General features: G+C 38.7%; 1 protein-coding gene across 2 annotated transcripts in view; it reads left to right on the forward strand.

The window, feature by feature from the left end:
* The window catches only part of Elapor2 (endosome-lysosome associated apoptosis and autophagy regulator family member 2), a 173,573-nt gene that overhangs the window by 97,071 nt on the left and 51,679 nt on the right, over nucleotides 1-24,823 (forward strand). For both annotated transcript variants that reach the window (XM_034519483.1, XM_034519482.2), the window contains 6 exons: nucleotides 4,763-4,958; nucleotides 10,070-10,217; nucleotides 13,892-13,978; nucleotides 17,062-17,167; nucleotides 17,951-18,103; nucleotides 18,698-18,786. In XM_034519483.1, coding sequence (XP_034375374.1) covers nucleotides 4,795-4,958; nucleotides 10,070-10,217; nucleotides 13,892-13,978; nucleotides 17,062-17,167; nucleotides 17,951-18,103; nucleotides 18,698-18,786 — 747 coding nt within the window. In that variant the 5' untranslated portion in view covers nucleotides 4,763-4,794. The remainder of the gene's footprint in view (nucleotides 1-4,762; nucleotides 4,959-10,069; nucleotides 10,218-13,891; nucleotides 13,979-17,061; nucleotides 17,168-17,950; nucleotides 18,104-18,697; nucleotides 18,787-24,823) is intronic.

Raw genomic sequence — 24,823 nt, forward strand, 5'->3', positions numbered from 1 at the left:
CTCTCTCCCTGCTTCAGCCCTTTATCTATTGTTGTGACTATTAACAATCACAAAGGTCTCTTTGTACAGGAAAAATGGTGACTACGGCTCTGACAGTATTTATTTTACTAAACAAGACAAATCGATTGAAGGACAGTCATTATGCCAATGCTTCTTGATTCTAGATTTAACATTTTCCCGCAAATATATAATTAAATATGTTTAGGTATTAACTTAGTTTCACAGATGAGATGGGGTTTTATGAGTTTAAGCTCAGAGAAATGAGATGTAGCTAAAACTGATTTTGAGGAAGACCAGGCTATTGTACGCATAGAGACAGAATTAATCCTGTCTTCTTATTTGCTACCATATCCCCAGTGCCTAATTTGTGTCTGTCAAATGCTAAGTACTAAAAAGTACTTGCAGCTTAAATTAAGCTTGTTATTGTGATACCTATAATAAGATTACGTAGGCTCATTGTATTGTCAACATCTCACTAAACAAGCAAATTGAAATTTCTTTTATAGCTACTCCTACTGATGTTTATGGCCCAGAAATCATATTTTAGTAATGAAATAATTGGAATGAAAATAGGAAAAATAAATGATTTATGAATACATGTAATTTATGGCCATAGTCCTCTGAAACACAAGATCTCTAGATGGAAAAAAAAAACTAAACCAGAGGCTCTGTGATAAAAAAATGAAAAAATAGACTTTTATTGAAGGACATAGATCACAGAAGATAGTCAGCTTATAAACAATTCAATTTAATAACTCTTTCTTGGCACATTTTACTTGCGTAATCAATGTAACGTCTTGACTTTTTAATATCACACTCTATTTTCCACAGAGACTTTAATTTTTTAAAACAAAACTGATTCCCCATAAGCAGACCCATGAGGAAGAGGATGGGGTATTCCCAATGGGATGTAAGAAAACAGAAACTTGTAGGGTCAAGAAAGCTGCCCATGGTTTTGTCTTTTGGTGACAGACTAATATAATGTTTTCCATATCTGGGTCTTTGCGCATGTGTTTGGGCCCTCTCAGAGACACTGTTGTAGAAATAGATGTCTGGAAAGCAGAAGCAGAAGCCAAGGAAAAGAATGGTAAGTGAGCGCATAGACTTCTGGGTAAGCACAGGGTTACGTTAAATATTTACGGGGTTGAGTTAAATATTGCTCTTCCTGTTGCTGCTATGGTAAAGTACTCTGAAATCCCAGATCAAGGTCACTGATAAATAGTAGCAACCTTAGACAAGAATGTCTCTACCTATGTGTCTTTGTCTCTGTCTGTCTGTCTGTATCTCTGAGTCTTTGTGCCTGTCACTGTCTGTGTGGTTTTGTCTTTCCTCTTCTCCATCCACCATCACCCCCTGCCTTCTGTTCTAAGTGTGATTAAATTGAGAAGTTTCTAGCGGATTATCCAAGTGTAGTCTGGGTGGGACTGATAATATTTCCAAAGAGAATTGTGGGAAGAGAGAAGACATATCCCTGGTGTGGGTAGTATCTTTCAATAGGTTATTGGCCACCAAGATGTGATGAAATCTGTTCTGTCATGCTCTCCCTACCATGATGGACCAAAACCTGTGGAAGCGAGCCAAAATCAATCCAAGCTTCTTTAATTTGTTTTGCTTAGATATTTTGTCCAAGCAATGAAAACTAACATATTCTTTCTTCCAAAACTCCAGAATTTGCTGTCAATTTGATTCAATTATTTTAGAATTTCAAGATTGTTACAAAAGCTCATTTTTAACTTTGGAAATGACCAATTAATTAAAATGAAATGTAACCAAACTGTACAGCAGCAAATATACAAAGTAATTTCTACCACCTGGCCTAATTAAATTATCCTGCTATAATAACACAAATAAACAAGACACAAAATAACAAAACAAAGAATGCAATCAGTGAGATTGTGTGCCATGGAGTCCAATCAAAGCCTGAAAGCCAAGACCAGTGTTGAAAGAGAAAATGAATGATGCTTTGAGAGTATCAGAAAAGCAAATGTAATAAGGGCTAGCAGAGGTGTAGGCATTGCTAACTCTCAGTATAATCTCGTGAAATTAACTACATTTTAATCAGGATGTGTAGTTCCTCCTTTGACATGTGCCTGTCAAGGTCACATACCTGTTAAACTTAGACTGCATAGTTGTTCTGTAGAGTCAAGGTATCATCAACCTAGTGGCAGTGTTATTATTTATAGCTTCCTGATATGAGTAGTGTCCAATACAATTATTTGTAACACATGCCAGGCATGTTGAACAATGCTCCATTTACCTATTCCCATAATTTTTTGAGGCAGATAGTACTTTTATCTTCCATTCATAAACACAGTTATTAGACTTATAGAAGTTAGGAGCTTGCTAAAATATTCCCCAAATATATGTTTTAGGTTTAATATATGAAGTGCGCCATAACATATGAGAGTGAAAATTAATTATTATTTTATGGGGCAGGTGAGCATTGCGTAACAGCTGATAGAGAATGAAAGGTGATGTGAAAGATGGTATTGAATTAGTTAGAATTGTTTCTCTTTGGTCCCTGTCATTGTGTCACTTGCAGTTTCTTTAAAGTAAGGTAGTAATTTTAGGATCAAGCAAGCAAGACTGAATCGTATTTATGCTGTCTGTTGACTGGGTAGCTAGCTGGGTAATGTGAGTATTTAAATATACTGTGGTTCAGTTTTCTTACTTGGGTTATGTACAGAATAGCTTCTTCCTTCCTGAGTTCATTGAAAATCCAGTCAATACTCATGATTTATGGGTTCTGTTTTTGCATAATTTATTCATAACCCTCAAATTCATACACTTAATACTTTCACAATAATTTATAGGCCTGATGTACTAGTTAGCTTTTTGTTAGCTTGGAATAAGCTAGGGTCATTTGGAAAGAGGAAACCTCAAATAAGGAATTGCTTCCATCAGATCGGATTGTAGGTATGCCTATAGGACATTTTTTATTACTATTGATTGACGTAGAAGAATACAGCCCATTGTGGGTGGTGTCATCCCTGGGCTGGAGGTCCTGGGTTCTATAATGAAGCAAACTAAGAACAGCATGGAGAGCAAGCCTGTGACCAGTGCCCTTCCACAGACTCTGCTCCAGTTCTTGCCACCATGGTACTGCCTTGGGTTCTTTCCCTAACTTCCCTTATGAGGAATTATAAACTGTAAGGTGAAATAAAATATCTTTATTAATTGCTAATCAGTTTCAAAGGCTGATTTTTTATTTCAGAGTAAATTGTCTTTCAAGATAATTTTTCATGTTGCTTTGTTATTTCTGACATTAGTTGTCATATTAGAGGACTGTTGTTAGAATCTGAGTTTACTAGAAAATTCTAACTCATTGAAACTAAAAGAAGCTGTTTTCCATAACTTCATTTCTTTGCTGGTTGTTCTCATGTTGAAACTAGCAGCCTGTGGTGAGCATGTATTGTATGACAGTGTAGTTATGCTTACTACTTTGTGTTGTATTTCATTTTTCTTAATCCTGTGAGGCAGCTACTGTGGTTGCTATCTCAGAAACAAAACATCTGAAGAGACCATTAATGCATTCAGTGTCACAAGACTAAGAAAAGATATAACATCCTTGTTCCAAGATGGTCTTCCTTCACTGTCTCCAGAATAATTTTGATCTCGTACTTGATATGCATTATTCTCTGCCTGATCTTTGCTGATACTCTGTTTTAGGATATTGATTTGAATGTGAAAAGTTCACCGAGCAGTATTGTCAAGCTTTTCTAAAGAAAATCATTATGATAGTTTAGTGGGTGAGTAGGTGGATGACTGTGTGGGTTTGAGCTCTAATTCTTTAATTAGTTTTTTTCAAGGACAGCTTGTTTTCATTTCTGATTAAGTCCTCCACTTTATTAAGAGAGGACTGTGCCTGCCTGTGAGGCTTTGCTGCCTTCCTGGGCTGGGAGATTTCTTTTCATCAGCTAATTTGGACATTTTATTTTGTTCTTATTTCTTTAATGTCCTGATTAAGGGATTAGATAGTCTGTTTCCAGGCTCGAGATGTAATTCCACCCCTCACAGGGCCATGTACTTTGGAAACATTGATTTGTGTTTGTTTAATGAATAATAACTTAGCATCAAAACTACTGGCTTGATCCAACTCCCCAAAAGGCAGAGAACTTGGCATTAGACATGGATGGGGTTGGTATAAATGGTCAGGTTGCCACTGTGAATATTGAAAAGATAGAAGATGTTTAAAAGGAGTCAGAATGGGGATAAGTTGCTTAGTTACTGCTGTGTTCTCTGGTGTGAACTTTTATTTTGTTCTTCACTGGACCAGTGCTATGTACAACTAGGAATCCCAAAATAATGACCCTTGTTTCTGTGGAGAAGTGGTACTTCCCTTTTTTAGTAGTCTGTCTATCTTAGTGTACGGTGCTGTGGAGACTAGACTGTTACAGGTCATGGAGTATGGCATGGATGACTGGGTTGAGTGAGGTAGGGTAATCTGTAAGAAGATGGCCATTTTTACATAGGAACTAGTATTGTCCAGAGAGAGAAGATCATTTGTCCAGCATCTCTGGAAAGAAAAGACACAGAAGAAGAGTGGATTAATATGCATTTTGTTTTGATCAAAAGGTGAGCAGAGTAAAATAGGTTGGAGCAGAATGTGGAGTATAAAAAGCAATAATGAAAACACTGGAAGGATTGATTTAGAGTCTGATGTGATCAGAGTTTTATAAAAATAATTCTGCTGACAACATGAAGGAGACAAAGTTGATGGAAGATGCCAGTGATGATGGTGTTATCTTCTTCTGCTTTCCAGCTTTCTCCTGTGCTTCTGGAGAGTATCTAGAGATGAAGAACCAGGTATGCAGTAAGTGTGTAGAAGGCACCTACTCCTTGGGCAGTGGCATCAAATTTGATGAATGGGATGAGTTGCCGGCAGGATTTTCCAACGTTGCAACATTCATGGACACTGTGGTGGGCCCTTCTGACAGCAGGCCAGATGGCTGTAACAAGTAAGTCCCTAAAGGAACCATTGGTCTTTGGAGACTTGACAAAGTTGTAGTTGTTCTTTTCAAGAAAAAGTTGAGGATAGTTTTAGTTCTGATGAGGATCTTAGATGAGCTCAGGACAAAGGGTTGTAAAGTTTTTATTGGAAGGATTTAATAAAGGAATTCTGTATTTACATAATTTCCACACTTTATCCTCCCTCTAATTCCACCTGTGTCCCTCTAACTCCTTTATACATGTTCTCGTCTTTAATTATTATTAGTATAGACATGTAAATTCATTTATGTATATATACATATTCATATATGTACATATATACACAAACATACATACATACATATATACATACATACGTACATACATGGCTCTGAATCCATTTAGCATTGTTAAAATGTGTATGTGCTGTAGGGACCCATGGCTTCAGCCACATATATAGCAGAGGATGGCCTTGTCAAACATCAATGGGAGGAGAGGCCCTTGGTCCTAGAAAGGCTGGATGCCCCACTGTAGGGGAATGCCAGGGCAGGGAGGCAGAAGTGAGTGGGTGGGTAGGGGAGCACCCTCATAGAAGCAGGGGGAGGGAAGATGGAATAGGGGGTTTCTGGAGGGGAAACTGGGAAAGGGGATAACATTTGAAATGTAAATAAATAAAATATTCAATAAAACCTACGTATGTGTTTAGGACTGAACATTTGGGATTGAATAGTCTAATGGGGGCTCACTCTTAAGAAAGAATGGCTTTGCTTCTTTGAGCAGCCATTAATTTCTAGGAATGAGGCCTTGAGATATTTCTTTCATCCACATTGTCATGTTAACTCATGTTGTCATGGCGCAGGTATTGAATAGGCAGCCATATTGTTGAGATTTCATGGGCACAGCTTACCTTTTGTACACTGAGATGCTACTGTGCAGCAGATGTCCTGGTTCTCTGCCTATTACAATCTTTTTACTTCCTCTTCAGCAATAAATGTTTATTTAAAACACACACACACACACACACACACACACACACACACACACACACACACACACTTAATGAAGTTATATCAATTGGGTTATAAAGTTCCCTCCCTCCAAAGAGCCATCGATATCTAATAAAAACCCAGGCATGAGAAATTTCCCTGTAAGTTTTATTTTCATTTTATTTTCTTATTTTCGGTCAGGGAAGTCTAAGAGGCCCTTCCCCCATCAAACATAGGCTATTGCTATTGCCCTTGGTTGCCTCTCAGAACTTGAAGCTCAGATCGATTGCTGAAGACATCATACACGTTAGACTTGGAGGCATTGAGCTGGAACTGACCTGGACACCTTCTCTCCAAGGTCAAGCTTTTATAGTATCTGAGGGCACTATGGAAGCTGCCAGCAGAGGAAGTCAATCAATAGCCTTACCCAGCTGTAAACCTATGAACTACAATGACTAGCATGGTAAGATAGTCTAACAATGTAATCGTGGCACTTATATTGACGGAAGTCAATAATTGTCTGACTGGACTCAGGCCCTGCTCAATAGAAGTGAATTCATGCCTCATATTGTAAATGGCACTATTTAACTAGTAGCTAGTAACTAGCTGTAGGAAGTGCTCATGTTTGATGAGATCATGGTCCTTAGAGAAGAACTTATTACTGTCACTTTCCCAAACCAGTGTAATTTCTGACTATATTTTAAATACTTATGTTTATATCCACAGATAGTTTAGCCCCTACCCTTCAGAGAACAACTGATTATTGAGTGACCAACCTTGGTAGATTCGATTCACGAGCCCTATTCTAAGTCTCAGGGAGCACCTCAGTAGAAGGGTATTTTTTTTTTCTTTTTTGGACACTCATTACAAAAACCATAGCTAAATTTTTAATGAGAAAATAATTGGCCTCACAAGATAATGAATGTGTGCAAAATGCAATAGAGCTATTAGAAAAATGAGTTCATTATCTTATATTTATAATTAAACTTAGGCAGCAGTGTTTCTACTAATCTTCCTTCAGTTTTTCAAGAAAAGAAAAAGCGTATTTTCTTTTCTTGTATCTGACCTTCGTTTAGACGCTGATTATTTTCTGGGAGAGGGGTTAAGGAGCCAAGATGGGAAGGTTCTTGTGATCACTAGCTTTGTATATGACAGCATTGCAGAAATGTTAAATTGTCTTGGAAAAAAAATATTTATTGTATTATTTTTGAGATGCACTGCATTCCCTTCTGTTCTGTGCATTGACTATGCAACACTTCGTGAATGTCACTGTGTTTAGAAAAATCAAATTTGAGGTAGTAAAGTGGGTACACCCTGGCTGCCTTCTAACAAGAATGCTTCCTCCAGCACCAAAAGTCTTCATCATTGTTTAGCTGAGCTAATAGATATAGATGTGTTTCTTGGCTTCTCCCCACCCCCTCCTTCTTCCAGCACACAATATCCTTTCTTTACTCCAGTCTTCTCCTGTTCTCTGTCAGCTGAGTGGCAATGATTTATTTTCCTTTTTGGAGAATGAAGGGTGTGTGTGTGTGTGTGTGTGTGTGTGTGTGTGTGTGTTTGTGTTTCTTAGACTATGAATTTTTATTTTAGAACACCTGAGATTGGGGAGTTTTTAAATAGATTTATTTAGTTAAGTTTTGCAGGCCGAAGAGCATGGTGTTAACATCTGGTGAGGGCTTTATAGATCTTCAAACCACAGTCCAAATGAAGGTACAGGCTGCCATGTGTGAAGAGAGAAATGTTTAGTGAGAAAAGTATTAATCCCTTCCTGAGGTCTCAGCTCCCCTGACTCTACACTGCATCAAGGCTGCATTGATTACTTTTCTTGCAAAGATACTTAGAAACAACCAAAGGGAGCAAAGACTTGTTTTGCTTAGGGTCTTAGTCCACTCTGTGAAGGTTGGGGGTGGGAAGGCCCGGCTGCTCAACACTCAGCAAACAGCAAGCAGAACAACAGATCGGTAACAAATAGGAGCCAGGACAAGATACAGCTTCCAAGAACATGCCTTAAGTAATTAATCATGGACTACCATGGCTTCTCTTCCAACCTTCCCTACCTGTGATACCTCTCAATGGTCTATTCAGAATTAGAATCCATTCATGAATTTATTAGGTCAAAAAGCCTAATTCTTGAATAGTCTCTGATAAAGCTTGCACAGACACACCCAAAGGCATGCTTTAAGCTTTCCTTGACTCTAATCACTTTGACAAACAAAAGTAACTGTTACAGAGCCACCACCAATGTTCAGACCTCTTAAACTGACAGTTTAAGTTGATTTGGATGTGGACTTGACAAAGCATAGCTTCATGCTTGCATACAATACCTTAGAGTAAGGCCCAAGAAGCATGTGATGGGACACCAGGTCATTGCTTTGGTGAACTTAAATATTCACATTTTTTTCTAGTTAGTCTAGCCTATTTATCAAGAACAATCCATGATAATCAGCCCCCCTTCCAATGTAGCTTCTTTAATACAATAATTTTTTGAACACAAACTTCAGTTGAATATTATATTCTTCTGCTCCCCAACCATCTGGCATTTACATTCTCTTTATTTATTTTTAATCAATTGGGTCATAATGATGACTTAATTACTGGGCTCAAGAAGTCCTTTATACATTAGGGACATGAAATTTATATGTGTGTATCTATGCAATACTTACTGTACAACATATATACATATGTGTATGTTTATAATATATTCTTCAGGTCTGTGGTTTTGACTTTTTTATTGTTTTAATGATGTTTAATAATTAGAAATTTAAAGTTTGAAACTGTGTTATTTATCATGGGTTTTTTTTTTTCCTGCTCTGCTTGGTGATTTGTTGTGTTAGGATATCTTGGCTAATCCTAGGTTTTGAAGACTGCACATTACAGTGTGGATTCTGATTGTAGTGTAGACAGGTTTTTGTCTTATAAATTGTTATGCTTAGAACAGCAATGTACATCCTTTCCTTTCCTTTCCTTTCCTTTCCTTTCCTTTCCTTTCCTTTCCTTTCCTTTCCTTTCCTTTCCTTTCCTTTCCTTGGTGCCTCTGTTAGATAGTATGAAGAATGTTGTAAACCCCAACACATACCAGTGTTCTGTTTGAAATAACCACTGCTTTCAAAAAGCCTCTTAGAATGCTTTAGGAAATACAGCATTAAGTGGTTGCAAAGGCTTTGGCTTCTTTCAAATGACTTCTTCAACAATTTAAGAGGCCAACTACAGTATATCTTTATATATAATCTAAATATTTAACATTTAATAGCACTTTTACATAGACCTCATGTGTGTGTGTGCATGTGTGTGTGTGTATAAGTCAAACTAAGATGTTGTTTAAAAAAGTAACTCTACTTGAGGCTCTGAATCTTAATATTAGTGATTTTAGTTTTGGTAGACAAAACACAAAATTTATACCAAATTGATCATGTAGTCTTACAAAGATTTCATGTCATATACTATAAAAATAAACCTTTTTTATAGTTACTGTATAGACACACACACACACACACACACACACACACAGAGAGAGAGAGAGAGAGAGAGAGAGAGAGAGAGAGAGAGAGAGAGAGAAATACAACCTGATGAATCTTTTTATTGTTTCTTGTATGTGTATGATTTCAGGGCTGACTACTCAGTAGTGGATAACCAATTAGAGCTCATCCCTGGAGAAGCTTAGGTCTTCTTCTCTCAGTAGTAGTTAGTTGATTGTAGGTTCTTGCACATGAACTCCTTCCATGTCTATCGGTGTTATTGTTCTCGGGGCAATTTGAGAAGGATTAAGGAGATGCACGTGGGAGGGGCTGGAGGGGAATGACATAGGAGGAGTTGGAGGGAGGAAAGTAAAGGGGAGAAATGTTGTAATCATTTTAATTAAAATGAAAAGTAATTTAAATTAAGCAAATCTGTCTAAATGTTGGTTAACATTCTAAAACATCAAATGATATCCATACTAGAAGCTCCTCAAAAGGCCTTATCAAATAATCCAAACTTCTCTGTCTAAATCCAAATCCAAATCCAAATAGTGGAGTTGAACCACTGAATTCCAGCAAAGCTCGTGTTATCCACTTTGGCCCATGGAATCTACTCCTAGTTAAATCACTTGGTCAGGGGAGCCTGTCTAGAAGAGGTTTTTGAGCTTGTACACAAAGCTTTTGGTTCTGTTTTCACAGTTCTTCTTGGCTTCCTCGTGGGAACTATATAGAGTCTAACCGTGATGACTGCACTGTGTCTCTGATCTATGCTGTGCACCTTAAGAAGTCAGGCTACGTCTTCTTTGAGTACCAGTACGTGGACAACAACATCTTCTTTGAGTTCTTTGTAAGGCTTTTCATATTCTAGAATTCGATTTTTAAGGAACATTCATATAATTGTTTCTAATCCCCCTGGCCCTTTCACTTTCTGCCTCCTAACATTTGGAGGGCGTTAACTGCATCTTTCAATGTTAAAAGAAAGCCTCCCCCAATGGTACTTACTGTGTTCAAGTTAATATTGTTTCTTTGCTTTTCACAGTTTTCTTGTGGAGCAATGTTGGCTTATTTCATTTCTGGTTACGTTCATCAGGTGGCTATTTGGTTCAGACTATAAATCACAAATAATTTTTTCTACACTCATTTTTTTTTTTTTGTTTTTTAGCTACAGAAGCTATTCTTTTTCTAGGCATTGTGTATGTAGAGGGATATCAATGTTTACATGTTCATATGTGTGACTGTATATGGAAGAACATACATGTGTATGCAAGGAGGACAGAGGTTGATGCTGGGTATTCTCCTTTGTCAGCCTCTGCTTTACTTTTTTTGAAACAGAGTGTCTCATTGTGGTTGAGCTCAGGGATTGGGCTGTACTGGCTGGCCAGCTAGCTCTGGGCATCTGCCTTTCACTGGTCCACCAGTGCTAGGTTAGAGCTGTGTGCTACCACAGCCATGTTTTACACATGCTAGGGATGTAAGCAGGTCCTTGTCATGGTCTATAGCAAGTACATTACCTATTGAATCATAAAATAACAATTTCTATTATGTTAAAATTATATTAAATTATTTTAATTTTGCTTAAATATTTTCTTGTAAGTCAGTAAATATTTCCTTGGTCACTATAATTATTTCTTTATTCATAATTATTTTAAAAATAAAAATAGCTGTATGTTCTGATTCTGTGAATTTTGGACTGTTGAAAGGACTCCTTGGATTAAATACTTGGTATGTCTGTCATGAGCTTAAGTAGAATTACAGAACCTAATATATAGTCGTATACTAACAGAGTAACTATTGCGGCTATTTAATGAGTGCAAGCTGTAGCTGATCCAGTACTGTTTATTATGACAGTGACTTTAATTCTTGAGAAAATGTTTTCAGATGGACTTGCACCAAGCACAATGTTTGTTTTGTCATCAATGGGAAAAAATATTTCTGTGATCCAGGTTTTAAGAAAAGAATATACTAACAGTTTCAAAATAAATTTCTATTGCTCTAGGTGATATTTCTAAATCAGTAATTGTAGTTTCTATATCAAAAGTTTGATGTTAAGAAATATTTCCCATTACACCTCCCTTTGAAGTAAAAAGATTCTGGCTGCGGTCGTAACTCTGTAATTATTAGCTGTATGTTCTTGCACAGTTGGACTAACTTTCCGGCCCTCAATGCTCCCTTCCGTGAGGTGGATTGTTTGATAAGGCCTTTTGAGGAGCCTCTAGTATGGATATCCTTTGATGTTTTAGAATGTTAAGCAACATTGAGACAGATTTGCTTTTTAAAGTGTATCTTGTTTGCAAAAACTCTTCTGAGAATGAATGAGTATTTCTTGGGACATTTCAACTGCATTGCAGAAAATGAATAGGCTCAGGAAGTGAGACAAGGGTCTAATTGTTGTGAATAGGCAGCTCCTTTATATTTCCCAACAAGTCCCTTGAGAGCAGTCAATAAAGGTGCTTTTAAAGCAAGGCGTTCCATTACTTCCTGTCAGCCATGCCCGTGTTCTTTGGTTTAGAGTCTGATGGGTGGCAAGCTCATGCCAGTCCTTTCGATCTCACATTTATAGGTTGTGATTGACTCAGAAGGTCAACACTCCTCAGCCATCATTAATCAGTGATGAAAGGAAGTGTTTGAAGATAAGAAAGATGTAGGTGGACGGAGAAAAATATATACAACCAGTGTGTAATGTGAAGTACTGACGTGCTGAGTTAGAGCACCAAGTGTGACTTTACCTCAGCACAACCGTTTCTTTCAAAAATGACGAAGCTGAAAACTAGAGGAATCATTGGTTCATGATTACACTTTAACTAGTTAACCTAGAGGAGATATTGGTCCATAATTACATTTTAACTAGTTAACCTAGAGGAGTCATTGGTCCATGATTACACTTTAACTAGTTAACCTAGAGGAGTCATTGGTCCATGATTACATTTTAACTGGTTAACCTAGAGGAGTTACTGGTTCATGATTACACTTTAACTGGTTAACCTAGAGGAGTTATTGGTTCATGATTACACTTCAACTAGTTAACCTAGAGGAGTTATTGGTCCATGATTACATTTTAACTAGTTAACCTAGAGGAGTCATTGGTCCATGATTACATTTTAACTAGTTAACCTAGAGGAATCAGTGGTCCATGATTACACTTTAACTAGTTAACCTAGAGGAGTTATTGGTCCGTGATTACATTTTAACTGGTTAACCTAGAGGAGTTACTGGTTCATGATTACACTTCAACTGGTTAACCTAGAAGAATTATTAGTTCATGATTACACTTCAACTAGTTAACCTAGAGGAGTTATTGGTCCATGATTACATTTTAACTAGTTAACCTAGAGGAGTCATTGGTCCATGATTACATTTTAACTAGTTAACCTAGAGGAATCATTGGTCCATGATTACACTTTAACTAGTTAACCTAGAGGAGTTATTGGTCCATGATTACATTTTAACTGGTTAACCTAGAGGAGTTATTGGTTCATGATTACACTTCAACTGGTTAACCTAGAAGAATTATTAGTTCATGATTACACTTCAACTAGTTAACCTAGAGGAGTTATTGGTCCACGATTACACTTTAACTAGTTAACCTAGAGGAGATATTGATCCATGGGGGAGGCTTATGGAAGAGTTGGAAAAAGATTGGGGGTTGGGAGGAGCAGGGATAGGAACTCTACAGGAAGACCAACAGAGTCAGCTAACCTGAACCCTTGGTGACTCTCAGAGACTGAACCATCAACCACAGAAAATATGCTAGCTGGACCTAATCCCCCTACACATATGTAGCATATGTGTAACTCTATTTTATGTAGGTCCTCCAGCAACTGGAGTGAGGGCTGTCCCTAACTCTCTTGCCTGCCTATGGATCCCATTCACCTAAGTGAGCTGCCTTGCCTGGCCTCAGTGAGAGAAGATGTGCCTAACCCTAACCCTAACCCTAAACCCCAAACCCTAAACTCTAACCCTAACCCCAACCCCTAACCCCTAACCCCTAACCTCTAACCCCTAACCCCTAACCCCTAACCCCTAACCCCTAACCCCTAACCCCTAACCCCTAAGGGATGACTGTGGGAATGAGTGTGGGAGGGGCTTTAAGGGGAAGAAGGAGGGGTAGAAATGATTTAGCTACAGTATACTCATGTATGAAATTCTCAAAAGGAGAAGAATTTAAATTAAATAAAATTGGCTTTTTCTTTTAAGCTAGAACTTCTGTGGTGAGTGTGAGTTATTAGAACATTTGGGTAAGTTGAGTGGAGGGTTTGTGATGACTTTGCAGTGATAATTATTCTCACTCTCCTTAACATCGAGGCATTTGGTTACAACAGTGAGACGGTTCAGCTGGAACCTGTTCCTCGCATGCAGTTGTCATGCAGCCTCCAGTGGTCTTGGTGTGTTTGCTTGTTGGAGATTACTTATGTTGGTGTTAAAAAGAGATTGAAGGGCGTTCTTGCAGCATGTGAATGGACAGAAATGAATGAAAGCTATTATTCCAGAAGTTTCACTGAGCCCCTTTTGTTTGACTCTCAGATTCAGAATGACCAGTGCCAGGAGATGGATGCCACCACAGACAAGTGGGTGAAGCTCACGGACAATGGAGAATGGGGCTCCCATTCTGTAAGTCTCTTTTTGTGTCTTTCTTCTTTGACACCAAACCGTCCTTTCCCTTCCATTTCCCAAATATTTATAATCATTCAATCTATGAAAATAAAATGCACAACCTGGTGGGTTACATTAGATAAGCTTCATTTAGCGAAGAAACTGTCTTTGTGTTTCACAGATTGACATTTAAAATTTTGGCTGATTTTTCTTTTTCCCTTTTTCCTTAAAATGGTTTCCTATCCGATTCTCATCTCAGTGGTACTCAGCAATCTAGAAAGCTAGATAAAACTGATGTAAAATGTTACAGAATTTGAGCATGCAAGTTTATCAATACGCCTGCCACATGAGATAGACCAGTTCCTCTGTTAGACCATGAATTAACTTTATTCCACATTTTCTGCAGTGCTTTTAGGAAGTGATTTTTCAGGTTTGCATTCTGGGCCTTTTTCATTATCTAACATTGGATAGATATGACAGTCACAAAATATACCCACTTTTGGAATCTCAACCTACTTTCTATACATTTGCTACCTGTTGGTAAAATTTCTAACTTTTTTTCTGGTCACATAGTATAAATTTTACTTTTGCCCAGCATGTCTCTTTCAATGCTTGAGTCCAAGAGGCTCAGATGACATGTTTTACTACATCTTGATTTATTTGTGACACTGTCTCTATGGAGTGGGGCATGGTTTTAAAATGTGGATCTGTATCAGAGCTGCATTTGTGTAGATGGTTTGTTTAGTGTCTCTGTGGCTGCTCTTTCCTTCATTTTAGAAACGAGAACAGTCTTCCTGTATCAGATAAGATAAAGGCAGGAAGGGCCTAGATGGAGCCTCTGGGTAAAACCTGAGTTCTCTTTTAATAACTGACTATCATTCTAATCTTTGTGTTTATACAAATGCCTCATCCTTGAGGCTACACAATGTAGACTTTCAGGAAGATTTTTCATCTCTGTGCTTGAAAGTGATATTAGTATTACTTAAGGCCCATTCACCTCAGCAGTGGGTGGTGCTTTGGCAGCAAGTGGGTGTCCTTACCTTTATAGAAGGAACACAAGAGAATGTGCAGAATGCATTAGTTCTCCACATCTCTGCCAGGGTACGTAGTCAGGCAGATTTTAATGTTGTAGAGCTTGAATTTTATCAGCCAGGGTGTGTAGAAGGATAAAGGTATCAAATGAAACAGCAAAGACCTAATTTTGGGTCAGTCACCTACATCAACAAGAAATGTATTTAAAAAATCATTTTATTATATGTAGGCAATGTCCCAATGGCAAAGGAAGGAAATGCTGCTATCATTTAACTTCTCAAGCCAGGGTTAAGTCATGTTATATTCTCTTGTTCCCATCACACTATGGCTCACTGAATGGTTTTAAGAAGCCACAAATCTATGGTAGGCCATTTTCTATCATTGAATAAAATACCCAAGGTTGGTCATTTTCTAAATTTAAAGGGCTTACTTAATTCAGTTCTGGAGGTTTAAGGTCACACACCTACATCTTCCCAGCTCTGGTGAAGGTGGCATCAGAATGGCGGGAATGTATACAAGGGGCTCACATGGTGAAACAGAAAGGCAGACAGTGGAGATCCAGGCTTGCTCTTCACTTACAGGCATTCCTGTGGGAACTCACTGGATGAGGGCAGCATTAGCTACTTTTTCTTTTTGGTTATTTTATTTATTCACATTTCAAATGTCATCCCTCTTCCCAGTTTCCCCCTCATAAACCCCCATCCCCTCTCCCTTGCTTCTATGAGAGTGCTCCCCCACCCACCCACCCACCTACTCCCACCTCAGTGCCCTAGCATTCCACTATGCTGGGTTACTGATCCTCCACAGGACCAAGGATCTCCCCTCTCATTGATGCCAGATAAGGCCATCTTCTGCTACATATGCAGCTGGAGCCATGGGTCTCTCTATGTGTACTTTGGTTGGTGGTTTAGTCCCTGGGATCTCTGGAGGGTCTGGTTGGTTGATATTGTTGTTCTTCCTATGGAGTTGCAAACCCCTTCAGTTCCTTCAGTCCTAATACCCTAATAGCATTACCATTGGGGTCCCCATGCTCAGTCCGAAGTTTAACTGCATACATCCATATATATATATATATATATATGGTTATATATATATATATGGATGTATGCAGTTAAATATATATATATATATATATATATATATATATATGTTAGGCTCTGGCAGAGTCTCTCAGGGGACAGCTATACCAGGTTCCTGTCAGCAAACACTTCTTGGTATCATCAATAGTATCTGGGTTTGATGTCTGCAGATGGGATGGATCCCTAGGTGGCACAGTCTCTGGATGGCCTTTCCTTCATTCTCTGCTCTATTTTTAGTCTCTGTATTTCCTTTAAACAAGAGCAATTCTGGATTAATATTTTTGAGATGGGTGGGTGGTTCCATCCCACAACTGGGGGTCGTGCCTATCCACTGGATACAGACCATATCTAGTGGATAGCCACTTCTAAGGCAGTGGTCTCAAAGATCTAACTCCCTTCAGTCTCGTCTCACAAAAGTTCACTATTGCCACACTGTGGCCCAGGCTTCCAGCACAGGGACCTTTAAGGACCACGTTATGGTGCCTGCCTGCCTCCCTCCCTCCCTCCCTCCCTCCTTCCCTCCTTCCCTCCTTCCCTCCTTCCCTCCTTCCCTCCTTCCCTCCTTCCCTCCTTCCCTCCTTCCCTCCTTCCCTCCCTCCCTCCCTCATTTTCTTCCTTTCCTCCTTCTCTCCCTCCCCCTTCCCTCTATCCCATTACTGTCAAGAGTATATACTTGTGTGCAAATTCATTTATTCTTTATGATAGAGCCCTTCTGGTTATAAGCTACAACTTCAAAGTTTAAAAACAAGTTTATCTTTTGTTTAGACTTAGTTTCTTTCTTAGTATATTAGTATAGGTTGTCTGGCTATTCTATTTTAAATTTTAAGTTAACTTCATTAAAGCTTAGGCTGAAATTAAGAGTATTTAAATTTGTTAATTCTATTTTAATGGTGTTTATATAAGGAATTGAAAGAGCTTATAAGGGGGTAGTTTCTGGCTGTGGTTAGAAATAGCTCATCTGACCTAAGTGTCTTGTGTTTCTTTCTGTAGGTAATGTTGAAATCAGGCACAAATATTCTGTACTGGAGGACAACAGGCATCCTTATGGGTTCCAAGGCAGTCAAGCCTGTGCTAGTAAAAAATATCACCATTGAAGGTATTTCATAGCTATCTGCCTCAGGACTCACTAGTCCATTTTATTGTTAAGATATTTGTTAGAGTGTTGGTTTAACTGACCTAAGTATTTATAATACAGACAAATGTCAGATATCATGCATGTCTAAAGGCCTTCGTTTTATGTTCACCAAATTGATTAATCAGTTTTCTCTTTGTCTTTCTGCCTGCAAACTGAATTATCTAATAGATGTAAAGCAGTAAACACAATAAATGACAGTCTTCAGTGTTATTTTTAAATAAAATGAAAGTGGACTTGTTTACAAGAGCCCATTACTCACTAGAGATATGTAAATTCTACCACTTAATCTAGTTATTACTATATCCATAAAAATAATAAGAGTCTGGCTGTTTTTTAAACCTCTTGTGCCTTTCTGAACCAGATGGGTCACTTTTGGCCAGCTGAGCCACTAATAAACCCTGTCATGGCTCATTCTCAAGTAGACTGTATCTAATCAAAGCAGCAGTTCTTCTTTATTAACGTCTGGTATGTTTTGCTGTATCCCATACGCCTGCTCCCGAGATGTTAACTCATTAGTCATTGGGACATCTGCCGGTTCAAGCTGGAATTTCAAACCAATAGCCATTTCTTGAGTCATTTCTAGTTGCTCGCACACCATCAATCTTTCCTTGTTCCAAGTAAATAAAGAATGTAGGCTCAAATTACTGTCGCTATTTCTGTCTTCTCTACAGAAGCAGGAGTCGGTGCTAATGTGCTCATTGTACTGGGTTATCTCCTCCAAGCCCTGTTTTCCTTTCCACACAGGGGTGGCATACACCTCAGAGTGCTTTCCATGCAAGCCAGGGACTTTCAGCAACAAACCAGGCTCATTTAACTGCCAACTGTGCCCCAGAAACACCTATTCTGAGAAGGGGGCTAAGGAATGCGTAAGGTGTAGGGAGGACTCCCAATTTTCAGGTAAGGCTAATGGATACTTGTTATTCCTCTCTTTCCATGTTAATTGTTGGTCAGTTGCCTTTCCCATTGTTGAATGAGTGTGGTAACAATAGTGGATCACACACCACTGGGATGAAGTGAACACATGTTGAATTAAAGGCAATGGCAACATGACATCCCAGTGTCTTTCTCTGCATGACTCCTTCCTTTATGATTTTTCTTACTCCGTTGATTACTGGTGTTTGTATCCGTCTACCCAACTTTTTAATTCATGTGATTTGTTACTACAAAGGCTGTAGTGATGGACTTAGAAATCTTTAGTTTGTTCCAGACTTCCCGTGTTCATTGACGATATAGAAGGAATCTAATATCGTCTGGAAACAGTCACCAGCAGATATATCATAGAAACATTGTTATCCTCCTTCCAGAGGGAGTGAAAATACAAACCTTTATTTGCTTTAGGCTTGGCTAGTTGGACCTGAATTACTCTAGCACCGTGATTTATTTATTTTTTTAACATGTTAGCTTGCTTTTGTGTTTTGATGTTCCTGTTTTCTTATGGTCACAAAGGGATTGGTCCAGTTCTGAAGTGCTTTGTGTGCGTGTGTGTTACAGAGGAAGGAGCCAGTGAGTGTGTGGATCGCCCACCCTGCACTACCAAAGACTATTTCCAGATCCATACCCCCTGTGATGAAGAAGGAAAGGTATCATAAGTAGTGTTTAACTCGTCCTGTGTTTATCAAACTTTCTTCCCGGGCATGGGTTCACCCTGGTTTGTAGCTAGTGTGTGCAGACAGTACAGAGGAAATCTAAGAGTTTACGTGTTGCAAACTGCCTTTGCTTTTATCTCCCAATTAGTTCTCTGAACACTCTATGTAGCTCTTTGGTAATCTTTATGGCATTTTGGTAAAACTTCCCTGAAAGGGTTTTGGTTTCATAAGAACATTTCATGTTTGCCTCCATTTTTTAATCTTTAAAACAAGGTTGCTATTACTCCCTATCTCAAGAAGCTTCTATGGGAAGATATAAGATACTCAAAGTAAGGTTTCTACCCTAGGGCCTTTTCTGTAATGAGAACCCACACATTATTACTATTTTTTAAATAAATGCATTCTTTCAGATCACTATTTTTTAACAAAATACGTTTTTTTCAGAGGTCAAATGATCCAGAAGAGGATAGCTTGAAATATGTACTACAGCTCACAGGATGAAGATACCCTGTAGCTTATATTGACCTGTGAGATACTCAAGGTCTTATCAGAGATGTGCGGGTACAGACTGAGTCACTTATGGCAGACTACTGTGTAATTGCATTTAGAAAACACACAGTAATTACCACATGTACAGTATCTAGTTGGGGGAAAATGCACAGATAAACTTTACTGTTGACCCATCATTGTCTCAAAGAATCAGCCAGTACCAGCCCTGCCAGTGAGAAGCTGAGGGTGAAGTGGAGTCTGGTCAAGTGTCCTTCAGATATGTTTGCACATGGGGGATTTAGCATTTGGAGATGTCAGCAAACATTATTTTTCCTTTCCTAATTTTGTATCTGTGAGTCCTTTTCATTTTTATATGAATATGAAACTTTCTTTTTGCCTTTAAAAAATTTGAAGGAATTTTGAATTGAGTTTAAATATCTACTAATTTAAAGAGATTCATGGAAAGTTTTAGTAAGAAACACCACTATTATTTTTAATATGAATGTTAACTCAAACTAACAGCATTAATTAATGAGGGGTTGTAGAGGAAGCTTGTCAATGGCCCCATGATAATGCCATGTGAAGCTACTTTAATTTAGAACATACACATGGAGAGATGCCACTAAGATGGAATAAAAAGCATTGGCTGTAATACCTTTAAAATTAACCTGTCTTAGCTAAGCGTGCCTTACTTACTGGTAAAAGTAAATTTAGTTTATTCTATGTAATAATGATTAATTCGGTATTAGTGCAGAATAAATGAATGAGGTCTATTGATGCATTATATCTGAACAATATGAAAATATATTAAAATCATATTTGTTACATCTCTGTATATTGGTATAGTATAGTATATTGGTGAGTATAATGTCAGTGAACAGTTTGACAATATCTGGCTGACATGGCCTAATAGAATTAAGTCCATGAATATGTAAATGTAATTTAGAACATACATACACACACACACACACACACACAGACAGCACACACTTGCAAGCATGCTGAATGCATACATATACATGAAATGTGTTTTTCAGATAAGTCAGAAAATTTCTGAATAGGCTCTTGGCATAGAAGGAAATAATGTGTCCATGTTTCATAAATTCAGTACATTTCTTTTTTTAAAAAAAAATTATTGGTTATTTTATTATTTACATTCCTAATGTTATCCCTCTTCCCAGTTTTCTGTCTGCAAGCCCCCATGCCCTCTCTCCCCTGCTTTTATGAGGGTGCTCCCCACCCACCCACCCACTCCCACCTCACCACCCTAGCATTCCCCTATGCTGGGGCATTGATCCTTCACAGGACCAAGGGCCTCTTCTCTCATTGATGCCAGATAAGTCAATCCTCTGCTACATGTGCAGCTGGAGCCATGGGTCCTTCCATGTGTACTCCTCGGTTGGTGGTTTAGTCCTTGGGAGCTCTTGGCAGGGGAGGGGGTTGGTTGATAGTGTTGTTCTTAAAGACAAAGTCTCACAATGTAGCTTTGGCTGGCCTAGAACTCTGTGTAGAGTTGGCTGGCCTGGAGCTCACAGAGATCCACTTTTAATGTTTATCTAGATCCACATGAATATTGTAGCTCTTCTGTAATCTTTACGCTATTCTGGTAAAACTTCTCTGTTGAGAGAGGTTTGGTTTCATAAAACCGTTTCATGTTTGCGTCTCACTTTCTGTAGAATGAGTTGGTTGTTGGTGTCTCACCTGCACTGTGAGCCATCTGGTTCTAAGCATCATTAATATTAATCAGTGTCTTTTCCTGTCAGCTACACTGGGAAGCATATGTCTCTGTTAGAAAGACAGAGAAGAAGCAGTTTATAGTGTGTGGCAGGAAGGTTTGTAAGGACAGCGTGGATCATGGAGGACTGGTAACTTGCTTTCTCCGTGTTAAAATGTTTGAGGTATATCTTCACTTCTAAAACTCTTCTTTGTTTACATTGGAAGCACCTGGTTATTTGGCTTCTCAAATTTCTTTGCATGTTTTATTGGTTTTATTTTTATCACACTGACCTTTCTTTAATGGTGCTGTTTGCATCGCTTGGTTAAGTTGTTTAGTAGCTCTAATCTGGGGCTGGGAAGATAGCTTAGTCGGTAAAGTGCCTGCCGTGATAATGACACAACATGAGTTCAGTCTCCAATACCCATGTGAGGAGCCTGGTGTGGCTGCATGTGTTTGTAATTCTAGGGATGAGAACATAAAGGCAGATTTCCAGAATTCGCTAGCCAGCCAGCAGCCTAGCCTAATTACGGAGATTCCGGTCAGTGAGAGATCTTGTCTCAGGGCAAAAGAAATAAAAGGTAGATGGAGTCAGAAGAATGGTGCCCAAGGTTGTTATCTGGTCTGTGCATGTAGTCACAACTTTAATCTGGATAAATCCAGGTTTCCTTGTTTACAAACCTGGGGGCAATAATGTGTGTGTCCCGAAGAGGCTGGGAAGACTCTGTTCCAACATGGCGTCTCTTCTGTTCTGGTGTAGAAAGCAAAATTTCCCAAAATGTAGCTGCGAACACAGTTTTATTAATGTGAGTCAGGAAATTAGTGAATTTACTAGGGTCTTAAATTTGTTTTCTTTTTATTTTTTTATTTTTTTTTTCATTTCTTTTTTTTCATTTTATATTTTATTTACATTTAAGATGCCATCCCCTTTCCACATTTCCCCTCCCTGGAACACCCCTGTCCCATGCCCCCCCCCTTTCCTTTTTGCTTTTATACGATTTTTTAAAAATGTTAATCAAAGGATTTATAAGTTTGGTAATGCTCAATCAGAAGCGTAACCCAATACCCAACCTAGATATAAAAACTATCTTTGACTGGTGGAGACATGTGAACATCTGCCTCCATGCCCCCTCTCTCTTTCTCTCTCTCATCACCTAGCTTCTCCTCTTCTTCATCTTCTCTCCTTGTTCCATCTCTTCCTCTCAGTACTCCTTCCAACTTAGCTCCTCCTACATATCACTCTTCCTGTTAAAGTAGAACTTTTCTTTCAAAATACAATTAGAGCATACTTATTCCTAATTGTACCAGTGAGGTACAAGATAGTCCTAATACCCAGTCCATCATTCTGTTGACTAACCAGAACCTCTGTAATCTCTTCTAACTAAAACACTTACTTTTGATCCTGGCTTTTTGGCTTTAGAATGAATGTCAGCTGCTGAAAACCATCTACTCAGATCTTTTCTCTCAAAGTAAATAGCCAGGATTGGTTATGAGACTATAGATCTTCAACCCCATCAGAAATCCAGAATGACTGAGTTAACTGAAGTTATGGGAAGCACTAAGCATAGCTTCTTAAACTTAGCCAATTTATAGAGACCTCTGAACACCTGAAAAGCCCCTATACTACCGAACGTTGGAGCATCAAATCTTCAGCCTTCTGGCCCAGAATCATCTGACAGACCTTAGTGATGCAGGATTATTAAGGGCTGATTACTCTGTCTAGGCAGATATAATCAGTCGACTATTCTGCATGTGTGTCCTTTTCTGGACAGTAATTTGTCTGTAGATGGAGAGAGGCAATTCTTGCCTAGTGGCTGTCACCGCACAAATGGAGTATCTCCAAGGATGCTCAATTTCTTCTTAGAATCCATGACAGGAAGCTGTCAGGAGCAGACAGGTTTCTAATCAATATGAACATTAATATATAAATATTTGTAGCATCAGTTCTATGGACTTCTGATGTTTTGAAAACCAACTATCCATGTAAGGTAACCTGGACTGTGGTCTGTTCACTCCTCTCAGCTATTTCTAAATAAAATATGGAAAACACCCTAACAATAAACTCAAAACCATGAACTTGCTATAGTCCCTTAACTCATAGGTTAACCGTCCCAAATCAGTTAAAAAAGTTAAAAAAGGGCTGGGTCTAGGCCTTGTATTCCTAAATGTGTTATACAGGCACAATGCCCATGAGAGTATCAATATTCATCTCATTTTTATATTAATAAGAGGCTCATACCAATGAAAACCTTAAATTTGAAATCAAAGTAAATTTTGTACCATTTAAGAAATTATAACTTCATCTTGATAATAATTATACAGATTTCTACCAATAGGTTATGGCTATGCAATAAGTCCTAGTTAATCCCCCCTGTTCCAACAAAACCACTATTTTTCCCTAGAAAGACAGACCATTATTAACCACATTAGTCCCCAAGCTCAGGGAATAGGGGCGCTGATTCTTCTTTAACTTCTTCAAGCTGATTAAGGGCCTTGAGATTTTAGAAGAGGGGTGGGGGAAAGAGTAAGTTGATAAGCCTCTGATGCTGTGTCTTCACTGAATCCAGATAAATTCCAGGATATCGGAGGTTTGGGCAGGTCTGCTCAGTATGCTTGATGAGTAGATACAACAAGGCTGTGTATTCTGCAATATACAATTCTCAGAACAAGTTTTAGTATCAAGAAAAAAAAATTTCCCACCCCCAGGGGGCTGACATTTTTTTTCAAAGATGTTGGTTCTGACGACTTTTTTTTTCGCTTGTTAAAATTGGTTGTAGTATTTACGTTTCAGATTTTATCCCCATACCCTAGTTCCTCCCACCACCCAGAAACCTCCTATCCCATCCCCCTCCTCATGCTTCTTACCCCCTCACTATCCCCTCTCACTATCCCCTCCCTGCCCTCACTATCCCCTCCCCGCCCTCACATCCCCCCCAACTGTGTGTTCATTTTTTTTTATGGGACCAAGTAACTCCTCTTCCACCTATGTCTGACAAGGCCATCCTCCCCTACATATACCTCTGGAGTCTTGGGTCCATCCCTATGTGTTCCCAGGCTGGTGGTTTAGACCCTGGGGGGCTCTGGTTGTTTGGTATTGTTGCTTTCCACCTGGGGTCACTAACCCTTTATGCTCCTTCAGTCCTCTCACTAAGTTCTCCATTGGGAAAACCCTGATCATATCAGTGGTTAACTGTGAGCATTGTCCTCTGAATGTGTTAGTCTTTGGCAGACCTCTAAGGAGACAGCTATATCATGTTCCTCACATTATGTACTTCCAGCCATCCACAACAGTGTTTAGCTTAGGTGGCTGTACATGGGGTGAATACCCAGGTGGAATGGTCTCCTGATGGCCCTTCCTTCAGTTTCTGTTCCATGTTTTGTTTCCCTATTTGCTCCCTTGAGCATTTTTGTTTCTCGTTCTAAGTAGAATTGAGGCATCCCCTCTTGGTCTTCCTTCTTCATGAGCTTCATGTGGTCTGTGGGTTGAGTCTTCGCTAATCCTAGCTTTTGGGCTAACATCCGTGGAGATATGTTGGTGTAACTATCTTCTTTTGGGGTTTTTGTAAGATTACTTTCTTGCTTTTTCTAGGTTGTAGTTTCCCTCCTTGTGTTGGAATTTTCCACCAATTATTCTTTGAAGTGCTGGATTTGTGTTGAGATACTGTAAATTTGGATTTGTCATGGAATATTTTGGTTTCTCCATCAATAATGATTGAGAGTTTTGCTGGGTATAGTAGTCTGGGCTGGCATTTGTGTTCTCTTAGGGTCTGTATATCGGTCCAGGATATACAGACCTTTTATGGTCTCTGGTGAGAAGTCTGGTGTAAT

Source organism: Arvicanthis niloticus, chromosome 15, assembly GCF_011762505.2.
Source record: "Arvicanthis niloticus isolate mArvNil1 chromosome 15, mArvNil1.pat.X, whole genome shotgun sequence".
Classification (NCBI taxonomy): Eukaryota; Metazoa; Chordata; class Mammalia; order Rodentia; family Muridae; genus Arvicanthis; species Arvicanthis niloticus.